The 19,028-nt window shown below is 34.5% G+C and overlaps 1 protein-coding gene across 1 annotated transcript in view; it reads left to right on the top strand.

The window, feature by feature from the left end:
* TTN (titin) overlaps positions 1–19,028 on the top strand; it is a 271,326-nt gene that overhangs the window by 104,544 nt on the left and 147,754 nt on the right. Inside the window, 26 exon segments of the mRNA XM_037740043.1 lie at positions 1,269–1,478; positions 1,687–1,764; positions 1,863–1,889; positions 2,344–2,403; positions 2,728–2,811; positions 4,346–4,420; positions 6,098–6,145; positions 6,999–7,403; positions 7,874–7,936; positions 8,373–8,450; positions 8,606–8,683; positions 9,587–9,673; positions 9,906–9,986; positions 11,023–11,106; positions 11,473–11,556; positions 13,688–13,771; positions 13,990–14,070; positions 14,212–14,292; positions 14,446–14,529; positions 14,785–14,886; positions 15,335–15,439; positions 17,749–17,829; positions 18,012–18,089; positions 18,324–18,407; positions 18,563–18,646; positions 18,911–18,994. Of these exon segments, the coding sequence (XP_037595971.1) occupies positions 1,269–1,478; positions 1,687–1,764; positions 1,863–1,889; positions 2,344–2,403; positions 2,728–2,811; positions 4,346–4,420; positions 6,098–6,145; positions 6,999–7,403; positions 7,874–7,936; positions 8,373–8,450; positions 8,606–8,683; positions 9,587–9,673; positions 9,906–9,986; positions 11,023–11,106; positions 11,473–11,556; positions 13,688–13,771; positions 13,990–14,070; positions 14,212–14,292; positions 14,446–14,529; positions 14,785–14,886; positions 15,335–15,439; positions 17,749–17,829; positions 18,012–18,089; positions 18,324–18,407; positions 18,563–18,646; positions 18,911–18,994 (2,490 nt within the window).

Below are 19,028 nucleotides of genomic sequence, written 5' to 3'. Positions count from 1 at the left end.
CGAGGTCAAGAGATCGAGACCATCCTGGTCAACATGGTGAAACCCCGTCTCTACTAAAACTACAAAAAATTAGCTGGGCATGGTGGCGCGTGCCTGTAATCCCAGCTGCTCAGGAGGCTGTGGCAGGAGAATTGCCTGAACCCAGGAGGCGGAGGTTGCGGTGAGCCGAGATCGCGCCATTGCACTCCAGCCTGGGTAACAAGAGCGAAACTCTGTCTCAAAAAAAAAAAAAAAAATTAACATGTCATGTGCAATTAGCAGCTATTTTTCAAAAATATTTATTTCATTTTCAGATTATGTTTCAACCGTCTGAATCTCTGAAATTAAGTGAAATCTCAGAATTTAGGAGTAACATTTATTTCCTAATTGATTATAAACATTTTCCAAAGACACCCTCAAACTGTATTGAGAAAAATTTTGGTTATAACAGTAGCATCTGCTTTCAGCTATTGATGCCCGTTTGTAGTTGCTGAAACAAAAATATATGACATTTCATTTACATAAGCATGTCAACTTTTCTGACTTACCTTGCAATTAATATCAGTATTTTCAATGGTTTTCAAGTTAAAGGTCCAGCTGCAAGTACAAATTATTTTTTTAAATAATTGATGTTTTTAATATAATTCTTTAGTAAATAAAGCTCACCAGAGGGCTGTGATTCTAAGATTTTGTGGTACTATTACACATATAAGAACCTCCTCTCCAGCCTTTTCTAGAAAACACTCATGCCATTTTTTGTGTGTACCCAAATGTACTTAAAAAACAGATTTCTGAACTCTAAATTTTCTTTTTTTAATTGAAAAGTGCAGATTTCCCGTTGAGTTTGAAATTTTTTTACAGGAAAAATTGTACATATTAGATAAACAATTCTAGATCCCGAATAGCAAATATTATTTTACTGAGGTAAAAAAGAATTTCACAGAGGAATAAGTTGTAGAGTAAAATTAAGTTTGCATACCCTAACACTTTTAAAATTTAACTTTAGGTCATAAGCTCTCTTTAATATTTCCTTTATATAAATATTTTAAGGATTCTCAATAATTTCTTTATACTTTTCTACATTCATCCAACAGGAATACACTTAAGAATTGGGATAATTTTTTGTTAGTATTGCAAAGAGCATTTCTTCTCATGTTGGATTTTCGAACTTTTCTTACCATTTTGTAACTGGGTACAATGATGGAGATTTTAAGTATCTGAGATAAAAGCAAGTAAAAGAAATTCCTCTCTCTGTAATCTAACTTTGAACTCTCTTTGTATTTAAACAGCTGAACCAATTCAGTTTACTAAGCGAATTCAGAACATTGTGGTGAGTGAGCATCAGTCTGCCACCTTCGAGTGTGAAGTGTCCTTTGATGATGCCATTGTGACTTGGTACAAAGGACCAACAGAACTGACAGAGAGCCAGAAATACAACTTCAGGAATGATGGCCGCTGCCATTATATGACCATCCACAATGTGACCCCAGATGATGAAGGTGATTTCATTGACAGTTTTCCAGTGAATGTAAAATTTAAGCCTCATTTGTTTTCTGTATTTCTACCCTTGTATGTGCTCATACTCTAATTGTATCTAGAATACTTTTTTAGAAAAGACAAGTGTAAATAAACACATACGTATATTGAAGTAAAGAAGTGTTATTTGCAACATACAGAAAACATAAGTTGGATGGTTTTTCTCCCTAGGAGTCTACTCGGTCATCGCTCGGCTGGAGCCAAGAGGTGAAGCAAGAAGCACAGCAGAGCTGTACCTAACAACGAAAGGTGAGGAAGCGCCATCTGAAAGCCACGCTGCCATCTATGAAACACATAACCTACCAATACCATTCTTAACACAAAACTATCATCTTTTTATTTTGCAGAAATCAAACTTGAGCTGAAGCCTCCTGGTAAGTTGTTTTGTAAAAATCAATTCCTGCTTACAATAAATTCAGCATAATTTTGTAAATCACAGAAGCCAAACTAAAATGTATAAGGTATCTTTCTCTTGTAAGTAAAATATTTTTCAATAAAAGTGTTATTCAGTAAAATTACTTTCAGTCAAATAATAAAATGTTAGACTTTGTGAGTTTGGCAAATTAGAGATAATAAGGTCTCATCCGCTGATGCTAGAATCATGCCAAATAGAATGGCCACAGAATAAAACAAATTTTCACAGTGAATAAAACTTGTCTATGTGGCTGCATACAGAAAAATACTAATATTATTTTATCTGTATATTAGATTCTGCCATTAGATATGCCTGACATATCTTAGAGTCTAATAAATCAAACACATCTTAGTTGTCTAATAAATAGCTTGTTCTCAGTCTCTCTATGCTAATCATTACACATCCCTTTCCAGACATTCCTGACTCCAGGGTTCCAATCCCTACCATGCCTATCAGAGCAGTACCACCAGAAGGTAAGACCCAGCATCTCAACATCTAAGCTTGGAGCAGTCATATTCTAGCACTAGGAATTTGTACAAAATTATATGCCTATGCCCAAACTGCAGCAGAGTCAGAACAAACCCTTCCATGTCATATTCTTCAATGTGCAATTAAAAATTAAAGTTAAAATAAAAAGTAGTTTCAGTTATAAATAGATGCTACTTTTATTTGTTCTGATTGATGAATTGGTACTATAATACCTTTGAAGTTCTGAAAGAAATGCATGAGGCTGTTCATTATACTTTACACAAAATAAGAAACTAAAACATGTTGCTAACAGCATTTATTTTCTTCAGAAATCCCACCTGTGGTTGCTCCTCCTATCCCTCTTTTGCTACCAACACCCGAAGACAAGAAACCCCCAGCAAAACGTATTGAAGGTATTATACCTCGTCTACCTAGATGTCAAAATAAGTTCACTGTGGGATACTGAAAATGTTGCTTAATACGACACATTGGCCCTCTAGTGGTCAAGAAGTGGAATTGCCTTTCAAACTGAATTATTTCCTCTAAGTATTAGCTAACTAAATGCATAAGACATGTGCTTAAAACTCTGAAAATCATCAAACAAAATACCATGCTTGGTATTAAAATATTTTGTTTTAATGGAATTGCTGAAACATTAGTGAAGAATTTATGTTTCATATTTTCCTAACTACTATGTGTAATGAAAAGAATAATGGAATTTCTAGTGCAGCTTGTGAAGTAAACCATAGTACTTTACAGTCAAATTGCAAATTATAGCTTGAGGTTTTCTCAGTTATAGTATTAACTACTCTTTAAAATTTACTATTTTGTTACAAAAAATATGATTTAGAATACTTATTAAATATTCAACTTCTTTTGTACCTAAGTCATGAGTTTACCAATAAAGAGACCTTAAGCATTCCAAGGAACTGCTCCTCTCAAGTACGCAGTAGAGAAATTGTACTATTTGTGTCCCAAAACTTCTCAACTAAATTAGACAACAGATTTCCTGGGACTTTCTGGAGTTATAGGGAGTTCAGAAATGCTGTCAGAATTCTCCCAGCATGGTCAGAAAAAAATTCTATATGTCAAAATCATATTTTTCTATAGCTAAGTCACTATTAATGTAGTAGATTCGAGAGTGTGACATGGTAGGCCCCTAATACCTACTATAATTGGCATTAAACACTTGACCTATTTTTCAGCCAACCTCAGAGGAAATTTAGTTAGAAACTTCCAATTTGTGACTAATGCGACCTCAATAACAAAGAGAAACATTTTTAAGATTCATATGAACATAAACATTTTATCTAGCTGTGAGAGCAGGGAAGAACAAGAATCAACAATCATAAATTGGATTTCCATTTCTATTTCCGTTGTCGAAAATAATGACTTATCTTAAAGAATGATTTGTTCTTTGACTGGTGGTGTCAACATGGCTAAGTTTGAGTACTCACTGTGAAATTTGAGAAGTTAAATAATGTTTTAAAAATTAAAAATGATTGTTCTTTATTCATGAATATGAGAGGCCATAATCAAGTATGATTAGGAACCTTTTTACGGTGTAGCGGCAGCAACAACAAAGGACTTTAAACCCACTTGTTACTCTTCCGCCTAACACATTTGATTTTAGCCGTAAGTGAAACAAGGATGGAAATGGGTACTTTTCTGTTTATGATTATCACTTAGATTCACAATCCATGTTTTGAAAACTTTAACTGTCAGCAGACATAAAATCAGTGAAGATGTAAGATTATAGTACATTTTCTATATCCCTCCAAAATCATTTTTTTTTGCATGTAGTCCAAGATCTTTCCAAAACAAATATCTTGTGGTAATGTGCAGAATCTCACTACTATCGGCATATGGAAAAATAAAATATTTCAATTAAATTCCTAGTTTCCTGAAAGCATTTTAGTTACTTACACCAGAAATCTTCTTTTTTAGTTACCAAAAAGGCTGTGAAGAAAGATGCCAAAAAGGTTGTTGCAAAGCCCAAAGAAGAGGTGACACCACGTGAAGGTATTGTAATTAATTAATCAAAAAGCACTCTTAAGACTTTTTTCTTAGCTAAAGCATTTAAATTCTAAATAGTGGAGGGTGAAAGAAGGGTAAGAGTTTGCAGTCACAAAATGGTACCTCACCCTTGGCTCACTTTCACTCTCTTCTTTGACTCAGTCCTCACTCTCTCAACTTCCTTTTTTCTCCCTTTTCTCTTTCCTGTCCTCCTGAGCCCCTGGGAACCAATGAGACCACCAGTGTATTCTGGTTATTTCTGGATGATAATTTAAAGAAGGTCTTGCCCAGAAGTCCAACAGCTAGTCTTTTTGTTTTGTTTTGTTTTATTGTAAATTGACAATTTACAATTGTATGTATATTTCTGGGATACAAAATGATGTTGTGATCTGTGAATTTAATATGGAATAACTAAATTAAGCTAATTAACATATCAATCACCTCAAATACTTAACATTTTTGTGATGAGAATATTTGAAATTTACTCTCAGTGATTTTGAAATGTACCATACATTATTATTAACTATATTCACCACTCTGTGCAACAGATCTCAAGAAACGCCTTATTCCTCCTGTCTAGCTAAGATTTTGTACCCTTTGATCAACATCTCTCCATTCCCTTAAATCCCCAGCCTCTGTAATCATCATTCTACTCTTTATGAGTTCAACTTTTTTAGGTTCCACATTTAAATGAGAACTTACAGTCATTGTCTTTCTGTGCCTGGCTTATTTCACTTAGCATAATCTCCAATTCTATTCATGTTGTCACAAATGACAGAATTCCCTTCTTTTATAAGGCTGAATAGTATTCTATTGTGTGCGTATATACCACCTTTTCCTTATTTATTCATCCATTGATGGACACTGAGTGTGTTTCCATAACTTGGTCTTTGTGCATAATGCTGAAATGAACATGGAAGTACCCAATAGCTGGTCTTGATAAAGTCACATCAATAAAAGATCTAGGATTGGTGCTAATTTTAAGAGGTTGCTGCATCCCAACTCAGTATCCTCCCTGATTTACTTGATCTAAATATCAATATTAGCAGAAAAATACTTTATGAAGGAGGATCAATTCAAATCACTTTAACTTTCAATATATCCTGGAAAATTTTTAGGAAGACAGTTGGGTAGCTAAATTTAAACAAATAGTTTTAACCCATTCAACTAAGATTAGAGAACAACAACCTCCATAAAGACGGAAAATATGGAAGCACAAGGCATCATTCATCATTCACTTTTCTGAGTGGTCATTTGTGAAACATCATGGAATAAGAGGACGCTCAAAAAGCATGGATATTTCATGAACTTTGTAGTTAATAATTGAAAATGTCTACTGCATTATTTTTAGCATTGGACATACTGAATATTCTCTTCATGCTTAATGTTAAGTTATAAACCAATCTAAACTAGAACCAATTTAAATTGTCTTAAATAAATCTCAACTAGAATAAAACTTTGGCTTTTTTCATGTTTGATTTTTGTTAATATAGCATTGCATAGTATTTCTAATGAGCTAGATTTGGAAATAATAAAAAGATTATTATGATTCCTGGAATGGGTGGTGTATTATTAGTAGTCATAGCTCCTACAAACAACTAACAATGATGTACAGGATTAGTAAACATTAATAATAATGTAATCTAAAAATAAACTCACATTTTTATGTTTTTAAACTCCCAGAGGTTGTCAAGAAGCCTCCACCTCCTACCACCTTAATTCCAGCAAAAGGTAACTAAAATTATTAAATATTTTTATTCTGTTTATTTCTGAGATTTACACTTCTGCTGACTATTCTTATTTTAAGTATTAGGCTTCCAATTAATTGTAAAGTTGTGCAGTCTCCTCTGCTATGTTAAATTTAGCATTAGAAATGATGGCTATTTCCTATCGCCCCTTTCCCAGGAAAGGAAACCCAGGCAGATGTTTATGCTGCCTCTGTGCGATGGCCTCAGAGAAAGAAGCAGTGAGGGCTAGACAGAAGGAGCCATTTCTTTTTTTTTTATTATTATTGTAGTTAACACAAATGTTAAGAGTCATATAAGTAATGAAAGCCCTTAAGAACTTTTAAAATCTGTTATCTAAAAGTACCTAATTGATTTGATTACATAATTTTAAATGTTTTTATTAAACTGACCAAGGGATCCCATGCAGTAGTCAAAAATGTAGGTTTAAAATTAGAACTGTGTTTGAAATAATAATCAGAACTCTTTTAAAAGCTTATCTGCATAAGCATTAAATATAAACTCCATAAACTTATCGAATATTAAAATATTCCATTGGAAGAAACTAGGGGTTCTGCAAACTGGAGCTCCTATAGAATAATGGAAGATGTGTCCGCTTCATAATATTTATTGAATCCATTTTTTTTCACACTGGAAACGTCCTCAAATCAAGAGTAGAATGTGTCTCGATACTCTACTGTGTTCCATAGTCAATAAAATTTAAATGGAACCAATAAAAAAATTATCAATAAAATACTGAGATCTGAAATACTGATATTGTTTGACTAGGTAGATTTTTGTTTATTGAGGTGGTTGGATGGATAGAATTAATATGTTTATATTATCTTTATCTATTTTAGCTCCTGAAATCATTGATGTATCCTCTAAAGCTGAAGAAGTAAAAATAATGACTATAACCAGACAGAAAGAGGTTCAGAAAGAAAAAGAAGCCATGTATGAGAAAAAGCAAGTCATCCACAAGGAGAAGAAAGTCTTCATTGAATCTTTCGAAGAACCTTATGACGAACTGGAGATGGAACCATACACAGAGCCATTTGAGCAACCTTATTATGAAGAACCAGATGAAGACTATGAAGAGATCAAGGTAGAAGCTAAAAGGGAGGTTCACGAGGAATGGGAAGAAGATTTTGAAGAAGGGCAAGAATACTATGAAAGGGAAGAAGGTTACGACGAAGGGGAGGAAGAGTGGGAGGAGACTTACCAAGAAAGGGAAGTGATTCAAGTTCAAAAGGAGGTCTATGAAGGTGTGTATAAACTGAGTGACCCGTTCCCTGCTTTCGCTCATTTTTGCTCAGTTCATTAAATTTTCAATGCCATGAACCTGATTTGCAGTTTCTGTGAAATGGATGAAATGATCTTAGATTTTTTTTAAGGTTAGAAATCTTTTAAAAGTTATTTTCTTCAGAGTTACTTTCATGCTTTGACATTACAAACTAAGTCATTTAGTCCTATTACTGAGACTAAATTGCAAGTGCTAATTTCTAATGCAGAAATTCAAGTTTTACTTTTACTATCTTGTTAGTAGTAAAAGTAAAATATAGCTTGATCCTGCTTCAAAACGTAGCCCTAAGAATTGTGTTGGTAATAATGATCCCAAATACAGTATTTTACACAATTGTACATTATCCTTCCCTTATCTGATTTGCAATTAACACAACCTAAGAGAACTTACCAATTTAAGCATTCCCTTCTTATTCCTGTGTTTTTATTAAAGAACCACATGAGAGAAAAGTTCCAGCCAAAGTACCTGAAAAGAAAGCACCACCACCTCCTAAAGGTAAGTAAATGGAAATATTGAAATTGACTGGAGCATCAACATCATTATCATGGCTTGTTTGGCAGCAACGTATAAATCAGCAGTTCAATCCAATAGGCACAACTTCTTCTCTAAGCTTTATTGTGTCAATGATTTTTTTTCTTAAAATTTCTATCTAATTCATTTAATTAAGAGTATTAAAAGATAAAAATTGTAATAGTAAATTTAAAATAAATGTAATCAAAATATGTTAAGTACAGAAACTTGTACCTAAAGTTCAAAGTTGTGCATAAAGATCAAAGCACCAAACTCATCTCTCTCATTAAAAAATTATAGATATATCTGTATATATACGCATAGGTGTGTGTAAACATATATATACAGAGAAAGAGAGACAGAGAGAGATAATTTTAATAGGAATTCTAAAAGTACTGCAATTTCTTTAAAATGCTTGCAGTTATAAAGAAGCCAGTAATTGAAAAAATTGAAAAGACTTCTCGAAGAATGGAGGAAGAGAAAGTTCAAGTCACCAAAGGTATTATCATTTAAAACGTTTCCAGTACCCATGTACACAAGTAATATGTTTACTGATCTATACTCACGTTAGTTATTTATATAATCAGATACTTTTAAATTTTGTGCAAAGCAATATTCTTCAAAATACAAATATATTTGTACATATTTTTAAAGTACCTGAAGTTTCAAAGAAGATTGTTCCACAAAAACCTTCCCGGGTTCCAGTACAGGAAGAAGTTATTGAAGTGAAAGGTATACAGCTTTGTCTTTCAGCTACAAGTTTAAAATTTTTATTTATGTGTATGGACATGTATACATATATTGCTAAGTAACTCACAAATCTGAAACTACCAAAACACATTTTTTTTTTTTTTTTTTTTTTTTTTTTTTGAGACGGAGTTTCGCTCTTGTTACCCAGGCTGGAGTGCAATGGCGCGATCTCGGCTCACCGCAATATCCGTCTCCTGGGTTCAGGCAATTCTCCTGCCTCAGCCTCCTGAGTAGCTGGGATTACAGGCACGCGCCACCATGCCCAGCTAATTTTTTGTATTTTTAGTAGAGACGGGGTTTCATCATGTTGACCAGGATGGTCTCGATCTCTTGACCTCGTGATCCACCCGCCTTGGCCTCCCAAAGTGCTGGGATTACAGGCTTGAGCCACCGCGCCCGGCCCAAAACACATTTTTACATAATACAAATTTTACACTAGTTGCACATATGTTTAATTTAAATAATAACATTATCTACTTTGTTTCTAGTTCTGCTTAAAATTACATTTTTTTTTATTTCAAGGAAGGTTTTATGTTTAATTAATAGTTTGCTAACTTTACTATGCATTGCATTCCATTGCATATAATATTCCCTATCCTCTTGTTTACAGAAATACACCCTAACAGATTTGGAAAAGCACAACATTGTGTGTGAAGAAGTTGTGTCTATTTGATTCTCATTTAAGAATGTCTGATAAAGGCTGCATGTGTTGTCTGTCCCTATAGATCCAAACATGATTTGTTTTCTTGTCAATACTAAATTTGTTCTCATGCTATAATATTAACCCACTCATTCTGTGTCTAAGTACTTAGAGTGTAAAATCCATGTGTTTGATCTGATATCTTGCACTAAAAAAAAAACTAATGTGAACTACTCTTTTTAAAGTACCAGCTGTGCATACAAAGAAGATGGTTATTTCAGAAGAAAAGATGTTCTTTGCTTCTCACACAGAGGAGGAGGTGTCAGTCACAGGTATAAGGCAAACTGGAATCGGGGGGCTCAAATGAAAGGGTTTTAGGCAGATTTTTATCTTTCTTCTTGTCTAATTTGTGATCACGTAGACATTTCTGTCTCTTTGTAAATTCTCTGTCATCCCTTTCATTTCATGTTTGTCTCTGTTTTAATTTTTATTTTAATATTCTTTGTAAAATTCAATTACCACCCACAACATGGCGTATCAGTAATTAAAATGTACATTTTTAAGTCCCTGAGGTACAAAAGGAAGTTATTACTGAAGAGAAAATTCACGTTGCCGTTTCCAAAAGGGTTGAGCCACCACCTAAAGGTATTAGTAATTCATTCTAAGTTTAAACTCTTTCAATAAAAGTTAGTACAAATTCTATAATAAACATCTGTTAGCATTAAATAGTAGATTTAGTCACCGTCTGCAGACCTACAGCCACTATGTACAAATGATGTGATGGGGGATGGGAAGAACCATGAGGAAGGGTAGGGAGCCGTGAAGTGAAAATTATTGGAGGCTCCCTTCCCTGCTTCAGGGAGTCTGCAATCTTGTAAACTGTTATTTGGAAACACAGTGTCCTGGAGCCAGGTCACACCAGCCTGCCAGAGCCTATGGTTACATTTTCAGGAATTTTGCCAGCCAGTAGTTTAACACCACCATTATTAAAAATTAGATTACATAAATTTACAGTTCAATATATTGTATTTTCAAATGTTGATAAATACTCAAAACTCATTACCTCCTATTTTACTGCATTTTATTCTTATCTGTGTTTCTGAGATTGTCTCCTTCTTTGTGTCTGTGTGGTGGAAATACCGTACAGTGTTCTACTGCACATCTCTTTCCAACTCCAGGACAACGATATCACCTTGATAGCCAGAGTGGGAGGGAATGTTTACACCACCTTGGAAATCAGAAGTTTCCAAGCACTGTAGATCAAGGCTCCGCCCCCTTCATCCCGGCCAAACTGTTAAACATTTAAGACACAAAAAATCTAACACAATTGTGTTTATGCAACTGCTTTGTAAAAGTAAAGGTTAAAAGAAAACCTAACTTCATAGTTATGAATGTTTGTAAAAAGCTGGTGTCTGATGAACAGACACAGGCACCTCTGAGGAAGGGTTGCTCCCACCTGTTCCTGAGAAAGTGGAGGCTTCTGCAGTTAAAGGAAGATGACAGCAGTTACATTTTCTAATTAGCCATTCAGCCATCTTCATTTACCCTCATTTCTAAAGCATAATTTTCTTGCATTCAATTGGTATAAAAAGGGAATCTGTATTCTATTTGATTCTGTCTTACAACAACATATGCCTTGTCAGATGCACACTTTCTCAAAAATGGCACATTTCTTTTAAAGTCCCTGAGCTACCTAAGAAACCAGTTCCAGAAGAAGTGGTCCCTGTTCCCATTCCTTAAAAAGTGGAGCCCCCGGCACCTAAAAGTAGAATAATATTTGTGAAAAAATAATTCTTAGCATCCATCTTGTATATTTTTCTATGGGATATGTGTATTAACAAAATACCATCTGTAAATCATCTATATTTAATTCTGTGTATATTGATTTCATTTACTTGTGGTAATATGTTATACAAATATTAGTAACATTTTAGACTCCAGATCATGCTAACTGGATCTTTGTCTGCTTGTGTAGTGTATGTAATGTCTATATGGTATTGAGGTATTTAGCGTTCATTTCTATCACAAATTTCTCACACTCTTAGTGAAGATTTATGCTTTAATGTAATCTTAAATGTATCAGAAGGAGACTAGAATATTCCACATTATTTCAACAATTATATCTTTAAAGTTCCTGAGGTTCCCAAGAAACCTGTACCAGAGGAGAAAAAGCCAGTTCCTGTGCCTAAGAAGGAACCTGCTGCTCCCCCAAAAGGTACACCAGAGCTGATGATGGGGAGACTCTTTGCTCTCTTTGCTCCAAGTGCTAGGCTTTTGCTTTCTGCAATTTTCATATGTACTACGCTGCCTTTGTCTTTTGTCTCTTTTATATTCTCCTGTGTTTTTAATATTTGTCAGCTTCTGTGCCGTACTCTTGACATACTTTATTTATTATACTGAATACTCATAAGACATCATCAAAAAGTGCTATTAAAGGAAGTAGCTATGTCAAACTGCTATCTTAAATTTCTAATATCTTTCCTCTCTTAGAGAAAGAGGAAATGTTTGTGAAACTTGTCTTCTACGGACATGTTTCTAGGAAAAAAGGTTCATCCGTAAATGCAACTTTTTCTTAATGAAAGCGGTTTCATGCGTTATGAAGAGGTGGAGGTAGGCACTGACAACTGGAGAGTGTTTGGCAGAACGGAGTGTTAATTGCATAAAGACGTACACAGCGCCACGCTTCTTCAAAGTCAATAGTGATGAGTCTTCAAGAGTGGGGAACATATAGATTTTTTGAAGTTTACTTTCTTCATTTTCCTGAGACCTTAACTGAGCTTTGATATTTGCCATAAATGTTTCAGTTACTTAATTAATTAGAAAACATACCTCTATCAAAGCACCTGTCATAGAGGTATGTTTGAATGAAAACATGCTGCTGTGGTATATCACAAGTCCCTTGCTTTGGTTTGTTTGGAATTTTTTTGATGATAAAAGGCACTACTTTAACGAAGCACTCAAGCTACAATCGCACACATCTGTTCAGTTACAGAGAGACTCAGCAAGAATTCAACATCGTCCAATTTAGGCGAAACCAGACCTAACTAAAATAGTACATTTCAATAGTGTTCTCTTTGCCTGACTTTGCAATGTTTCTATTTTCTTCCTGAATCAAATATGCTTCTCTCTTTCTCAAACTCTTGGCTCTTTCAAAATTCTTTTGATTATCTCACCATTAAATACAAAGGTCATATTAGTAAAACCAATACTAATTAATGCTAAAGCTACTTGAGACAGGTCGTCTTAGATCAATTAAACCCATTGTTATTATGTACTCTGTTTCTCAATACAAAGCATGAAGAAGTTCTTCTATATGCTATCTGCACATTCTTGATTGTATAATCACTAATTCATTTTCAGCAAAGTCATGTATGTCTTCTAAAGGAGAGACAGAGGCATCTCTCATTTACTCATAAAACAGATACATATAGTATAATAGCATGTATATATGTATAAATACTACATGTATATATAGCATAATATATACATATATAAATGAACAGCTATATAATTACACCAAGATATTACAATGCAAGTGCAGAGGTGCAGGGATTCACAAAAGCTGCCAATATCTTATTTAAAATCAGAACAATTACTGCCAATAATGCATGCTGTTAAAATTCATCTTCCAATTAAAAAGTCAACATTATTCATTCTTAGAATAGATAAATTAAATACACTGTAAACATTTTTTAGGTTGAAAACCCTGTGGAAAACTCTAGAGCACTTTAGAAAAAAAGCCCAAATACACGTACTCACAAAATTTTGCACACAGAGCTCTATAAAGTCATTGACACATGAGTATCAGATTAACCTACTGTAGAGTAATTATTTTCTTAGTTTTGAATTCACTACAGGCACACTCCCCAAAAAAGAGAGAAGAAATGTAGGGAACAGGAATAAGTTACATAGATTCAACTATTCTAAGACATCCTAGTCTTAATCTAAAATAGTCTTAGATAAATTAAACCCATTGTTATTATGTACTCCATTTCTCAATACAAAGCACAAAGAAGCTTTCTATATACTATATCCACATTCTTGACTGTTTGTGTAATCACTAATTTGTTTTTAGCAAAGTCATATCAATCTATAAAGGATGAATTCTGTGCACAACTTTCTGTTACATAACTCATTTTTGCCTAAATGCCTCTAAAACATTATTTGTGATATTTATGACATTGTGATCCTTGTAATACTGTAGTTAAATTTTCTGGATAATTTTGCTCATGCATAGATAATCTATAACAACATTAATGTACTACATAAAGATTTGTGTATGTGCATATGTTCTTTCATAAAAGTGACATATGTCTGAACTAACATTGTGTCTCTAAAACTTCAAGTCCCAGAGGTGCCAAAGAAACCTGTCCCTGAAGAAAAGATTCCTGTTCCTGTTGCAAAGAAAAAGGAAGCTCCCCCAGCTAAAGGTACAGTGGCTTTTAAAATAAAGAAGCCCTGTCTTTTGTCTTCGATGCAAAATATTTTGTGTTTAATTATCTATTTATTGTGTTAGTTTAATCATAAATGAATGTTTTGTGGTGAGATTTGAACAAAAGTGTCTATCCACCTGTCTACTTTCTTAAAAAAAAACTGTACATAGCTACTTTAGAAAATATGAAGTCAATTTTAAAAATGTCTTTTCAAGTTCCTGAAGTACAGAAGAGAGTTGTGACAGAAGAAAAAATAACCATTGTTACTCAAAGAGAGGAATCTCCACCACCAGCAGGTACTTAATCCCATCTCCATGAAATAGCCTCATCTTTCCTTCAAGCTTCTTTCATTGCATGTCTTCTCTAATTGCCACTTCTATGTTGCTCATTTATTCGGCCTTTTTGACAAATTTTAAAGTTCAATACTGTCCTTTAAGTGCCAGAAATACCAAAGAAGAAAGTTCCTGAAGAAAGAAAACCTGTTCCTCGGAAAGAGGAAGAAGTTCCACCACCAAAAGGTATTGTCTCTCCATCTTCCCAAGAACTGTCTTTACGTTCCAGTCATTTTGTTAGTTTTGTGATATGAGTGCATTGTTGGTGTATATCTTTGTTCTGCATTGGGCTTCAATGAGATCACATTAAATTTCTAAAAGTGCATAATGTCTCTAAAGTGCCAGCCCTGCCTAAGAAACCTGTCCCAGAGGAGAAAGTTGCAGTGCCAGTTCCTGTTGCTAAGAAAGCTCCTCCTCCCCGAGGTAGGATTTGCCTCAATCCTCTGACAAAAAATCTCTCAGTGTGTTTATCCTTGCTTTCTCTATCTGGTCTGCACTTGTACTGATTCGTTGTCTTACTTGCAGTGGAACTTTTGTGTTTATGTCCTTGTGATATGTAACTTGTTTTCCCATTTTGCTAGTCAAAGTGGTGTACTGTGCAACTCTTCCCCAAATCCTAGAAAGTGAGAATTGTTAAAATTCTTGATTTTAAACTTCAACTTTAATGCTTTCTTAAAGCTGAAGTCTCTAAGAAAACTGTTGTAGAAGAAAAAAGATTTGTTGCTGAAGAAAAACTATCCGTCGCAGTTCCTCAAACAGTGGAAATCATGCGGCATGAAGGTATATGATCAGAAGTTAGGGGAGAAATGAGTTTGTGTGTGTTTCCTCAAAGTCTCTTCTTCTTCCTCATGTGATTGTTTACCTTAGAACATGTCCTTATCAGTTATTTCTTTATGTTGGTATTAGAATGTGTCTACCTTTTGTAACCTTCTGGGACTAAGTCTTTTGTGCCTATGTTGGCCTTGAATCATTTGAAGGAAGTAGATGAGTCCTGAAAATGTGATAACTTTGAAAGTGGCCACACTTGGACATAACTCAAATATTCTTCCCAGTCTTGGGCTGTACTTGCCCTCATCTTAAATTAGCTTCCTCATTCTTATAGTGAGGAAGTCTATGTCCTAAAAAGATAAAGGAACAGTTATTCATGTAGTGACCACATGGCTGTATATACATCTGTATTTCAGCAGGCTGAATTTAAATGAAATCTTATTTTTTAAACTATCTGCAGAGGAGGAATGGGGTTATTCAGAAGAGGAAGAAAGTGTGTCCATTTCAGTTTATAGAGAAGAAGAAAGAGAGGAGGAGGAAGAAGCAGAGGTCACAGAATATGAAGGTACACAATGCAAATAAGCCTCAGAAAATCCGGGTTTTTGATGAAGTGTTTTCTTTCACGAATTGTTTACAGACCAATGAAAAAAGACACAAAAAAAAGTGACACAAATTCCGTGAACATCTACTGGTCTCATTAAATGAATATTTTGATCAAAACACAAGATTCAGGAGCATTATGCTAGATTAAATAAATCCATTCCGTCTTACTGGGCTACATAGAATAAAAGAGGCTTTGTATTTAGATATAATTGATCAGGGCAGGTATCTCCATATATATATATCCTTTCATTAAACAGGATTTGGCTTCAGCATGGTGAGCTGACATAGAATTTACCTTAGTAGTCTAATGTCTAATGGGTGTTTCTCAAACATTGTTTGTACCACAATCCACAGACAGAAATATATTTTATATTATAATCCTACACAAATGTGCAAAACAGAAAACTTTAATTTTCTTATTCTAGATATTTAAAAAATACAAGTCATAACCAATTAAGTCGATTGCAGAAGTCACTAATATATCCTGACTCATAGTTTTAAAATGAACAAGAATATATAACCTCATAACATTCCAGGAGTCAAGGCCATATTTGTGAGTCTGAAGCACTGAACACATAGGGCTTTCCTATATTTTACATATGAGAAAACAATTATGTTATTTATGTGACCAGATTGACTTGTTACTCAGATCTTTTCATACCTATAATGCTAATTATCTGTAGTTTCTTAAGGACAGAACCAACAAATCATTTCATTGGGATATCTTTTAATTAATTAAGGCAACACCAGGCTTCCAGCTAAAATCCAGCATATGGCTAAAGCCATATGGCCAAAAGAACTTCCCTAAGAAAATTCCTAAGGTCTGCTTTTAAAGAGAAATCAATAAGCTCCTTAACCAAACTAACTCTCTTCCCAGTGAGAAGATGAGTAGAATTAAAGTACATTTAGATGCCCTAAGTATCTGTTTTGATCTGTCTAATAAAAGATGGTTCCATGCCCCTTTCTTCAGTTGTATCAAGCCCATGTAAAAATCCAAGGTGCATAGTCTTAATGGAATGCCTTGGAATAGGGCAAGACGGAACATGACTCCCAGGAGGAAGCCCACCAGTTCTGTTGTGCTTCCTGGAAGAGGCCATGACGTTGGGCATAAGTCAGGAAGGTGGTAGATTTGAAGATGATGCCATCTTTTCTAAAAGTGTCCATAAAACCAAGTCTGATTTCAGCTTTTGACACTGTAAGTTTCCTTTAGTACTCCGGACTCTAGTGAAAAGGAGAAACACTGTAATATTTTCATGTTTTCATTAAATCCAAAAGATATAGCAAAAAGATGGGTGGCTTATTAGATTTACTTTCAGTGTAAGGTACAGATATGTTTTTAACCAGACCCTTCTATTCCTTACTTAACTTTGGCCAGGTGTGGTGGCTCATGCCTATAATCCCAGTGCTTTGGGAGGCCAAGGAGGGAGGATTTCTTGAGCACAGGAGTTCAAGACCAGCCTGTGCAACGTAGCAAGGCCCCATTTCTACAAAAATAAAATTAAAAAACAGCCAGTCATGGTGGCATGCGCCTGTAGTCCCAGTTACTCAGGAGGCTGAGGTGGGAGGATCATTTGAGAACAAGAGTTTGAGGTTACAGTGAGCTGTGATTGTACCCCTGCATTTTAGCCTGGGCAACAAAGCAGGACCTTGTCTTAAATACACACACACACACACACACACACACACACACACACACACACAAATTAAAACTGTATACACATAGGCTCAAAAATCATGTGAAGCCTCCTGCTTCTTCTACCATACCTGCCCCACAAAAGTGGGGGGAAAACAACATGAAATATTATCTTACAATTCACTTGAATCCTCAAGTATATGTTTCTGCCTTGTGACCTTCAAATCTAGAATGCTCTGTTATTTGTGAAATTCATCACCAAATTCTTGTGTTCTTGTTAACTTAGCTATTATAATTGTTTTTTGTCTTGTATTGTCCTATTGTTGCTGTGGATATCAGCATTACTATCTGTATGACACTATTATATAAGCATTACTATCCGTATGACACTACTTTTCACATTACTATCTGTATGTGAAAATTAAGTTAATGAAACATATTTCCCATTTCCCATACTCTTTATTGACGCTTATGGTTTGATTAAAATGCTCTTTGCGTATTTTAAATAGGAACAAGCAGGGATTTGGTAAGGGTTAAACTTTTGCTATTGTAATTAATCTTTGACGTGATAAATTAAAGCTAAAATTAAACATGAAAAGCACTGTAATTTATCTTCTTTAAAATTGCTGTCATTAAAGTGATGGAAGAGCCTGAGGAATATGTTGTGGAAGAAAAGCTGCACATTATTTCCAAGAGAGTGGAAGCTGAGCCAGCCGAAGGTATACTGACTCTTTAATTAGTTTTATCCCTATATTAGCTTGTCTCCTTCTTTATGTTTCTTATAGCTAATTTATCATCCATATTGCAAATATTGATAAATATCATGTCTAACAAAAAGATAACACTTTTATTGAAAAGAAATCTGGACATTTCTACAAGTGTATTTTATAATCTTTTCAAGTGACAGAGAGGCAGGAGAAGAAAATTGTACTGAAACCAAAAATTCCTGCTAAAATAGAAGAGCCTCCACCGGCTAAAGGTATGATTTCTTTCAAAGAAGTGCAACACTATTTGTTTGAATGTATATAATAATACCTTCAGTTTGCATAGCTGTCTACATTTGTCAGCACACATGTATGAATGTATTTACTGAGTATAGTCATTAATGTTTATATATATGTGTGATCTTTTCAAAAAGTGAATTCTAAGCCCCAAAACTGTATCACTTCATATGTAAGGCAAACTCATATTCTTAAACCTAATCTTTCTAAAGTTCCTGAAGCACCTAAGAAAATTGTGCCAGAAAAGAAAGTTCCTGCTCCGGTTCCTAAAAAGGAAAAGGTGCCCCCACCTAAAGGTATACTGGATTTTATTTTACTCTCCAAGACTGTCTTTTTTATCTTAAATTGATACATTCTTCAGATTTTTTAAACATTAACAAGAAAATAAGTGTGTCTATGTTTAGTGTTTTCCATATTGTATGTTTTACGGTGTTGCCTGGTATCTTTTAAGTGCCAGAAGAGCCAAAGAAACCAGTTCCAGAAAAAAGGGTTCCTCCAAAAGTGGTTAAGATGGAAGAACCACCCCCAGCCAAAGGTAAACAAACCTCCCCAGGAGAAAAGCTAGGAACAGATGGCTTCTCTGTCTTTCTCTCTGCTGCTGTCCTTTGGGTCATATCATTTATATGTAGGTTATTGGTGTTGGTTGGTGACAATGGTGTGTTTGGGTGGAGTATTCCCTGTGGTATTTATTTGTGTGTGCCTTATAAATTCTTATATCCTAAAATCACAGTATTTTCTGGCTAATATATTTTTAAGTCCACTTTAATATAACTCCTTAATCCTAAAATTGTCTTTTAAGTGACTGAGAGGCACATGCAAATTACCCAGAAAGAAGAAGTTCTTGTTGCTGTAACTAAAAAAGAGGCACCTCCAAGAGCAAGAGGTACATCACCCTTCCCGTATGCACAATGTTGTAC

This window comes from Cebus imitator, unplaced genomic scaffold (genome assembly GCF_001604975.1).
Source record: "Cebus imitator isolate Cc_AM_T3 unplaced genomic scaffold, Cebus_imitator-1.0 Scaffold78, whole genome shotgun sequence".
NCBI lineage: Eukaryota > Metazoa > Chordata > Mammalia > Primates > Cebidae > Cebus > Cebus imitator.
Note: the sequence above shows the minus strand (reverse complement) of the source record. Positions and strands in the feature narration are given on the sequence as shown.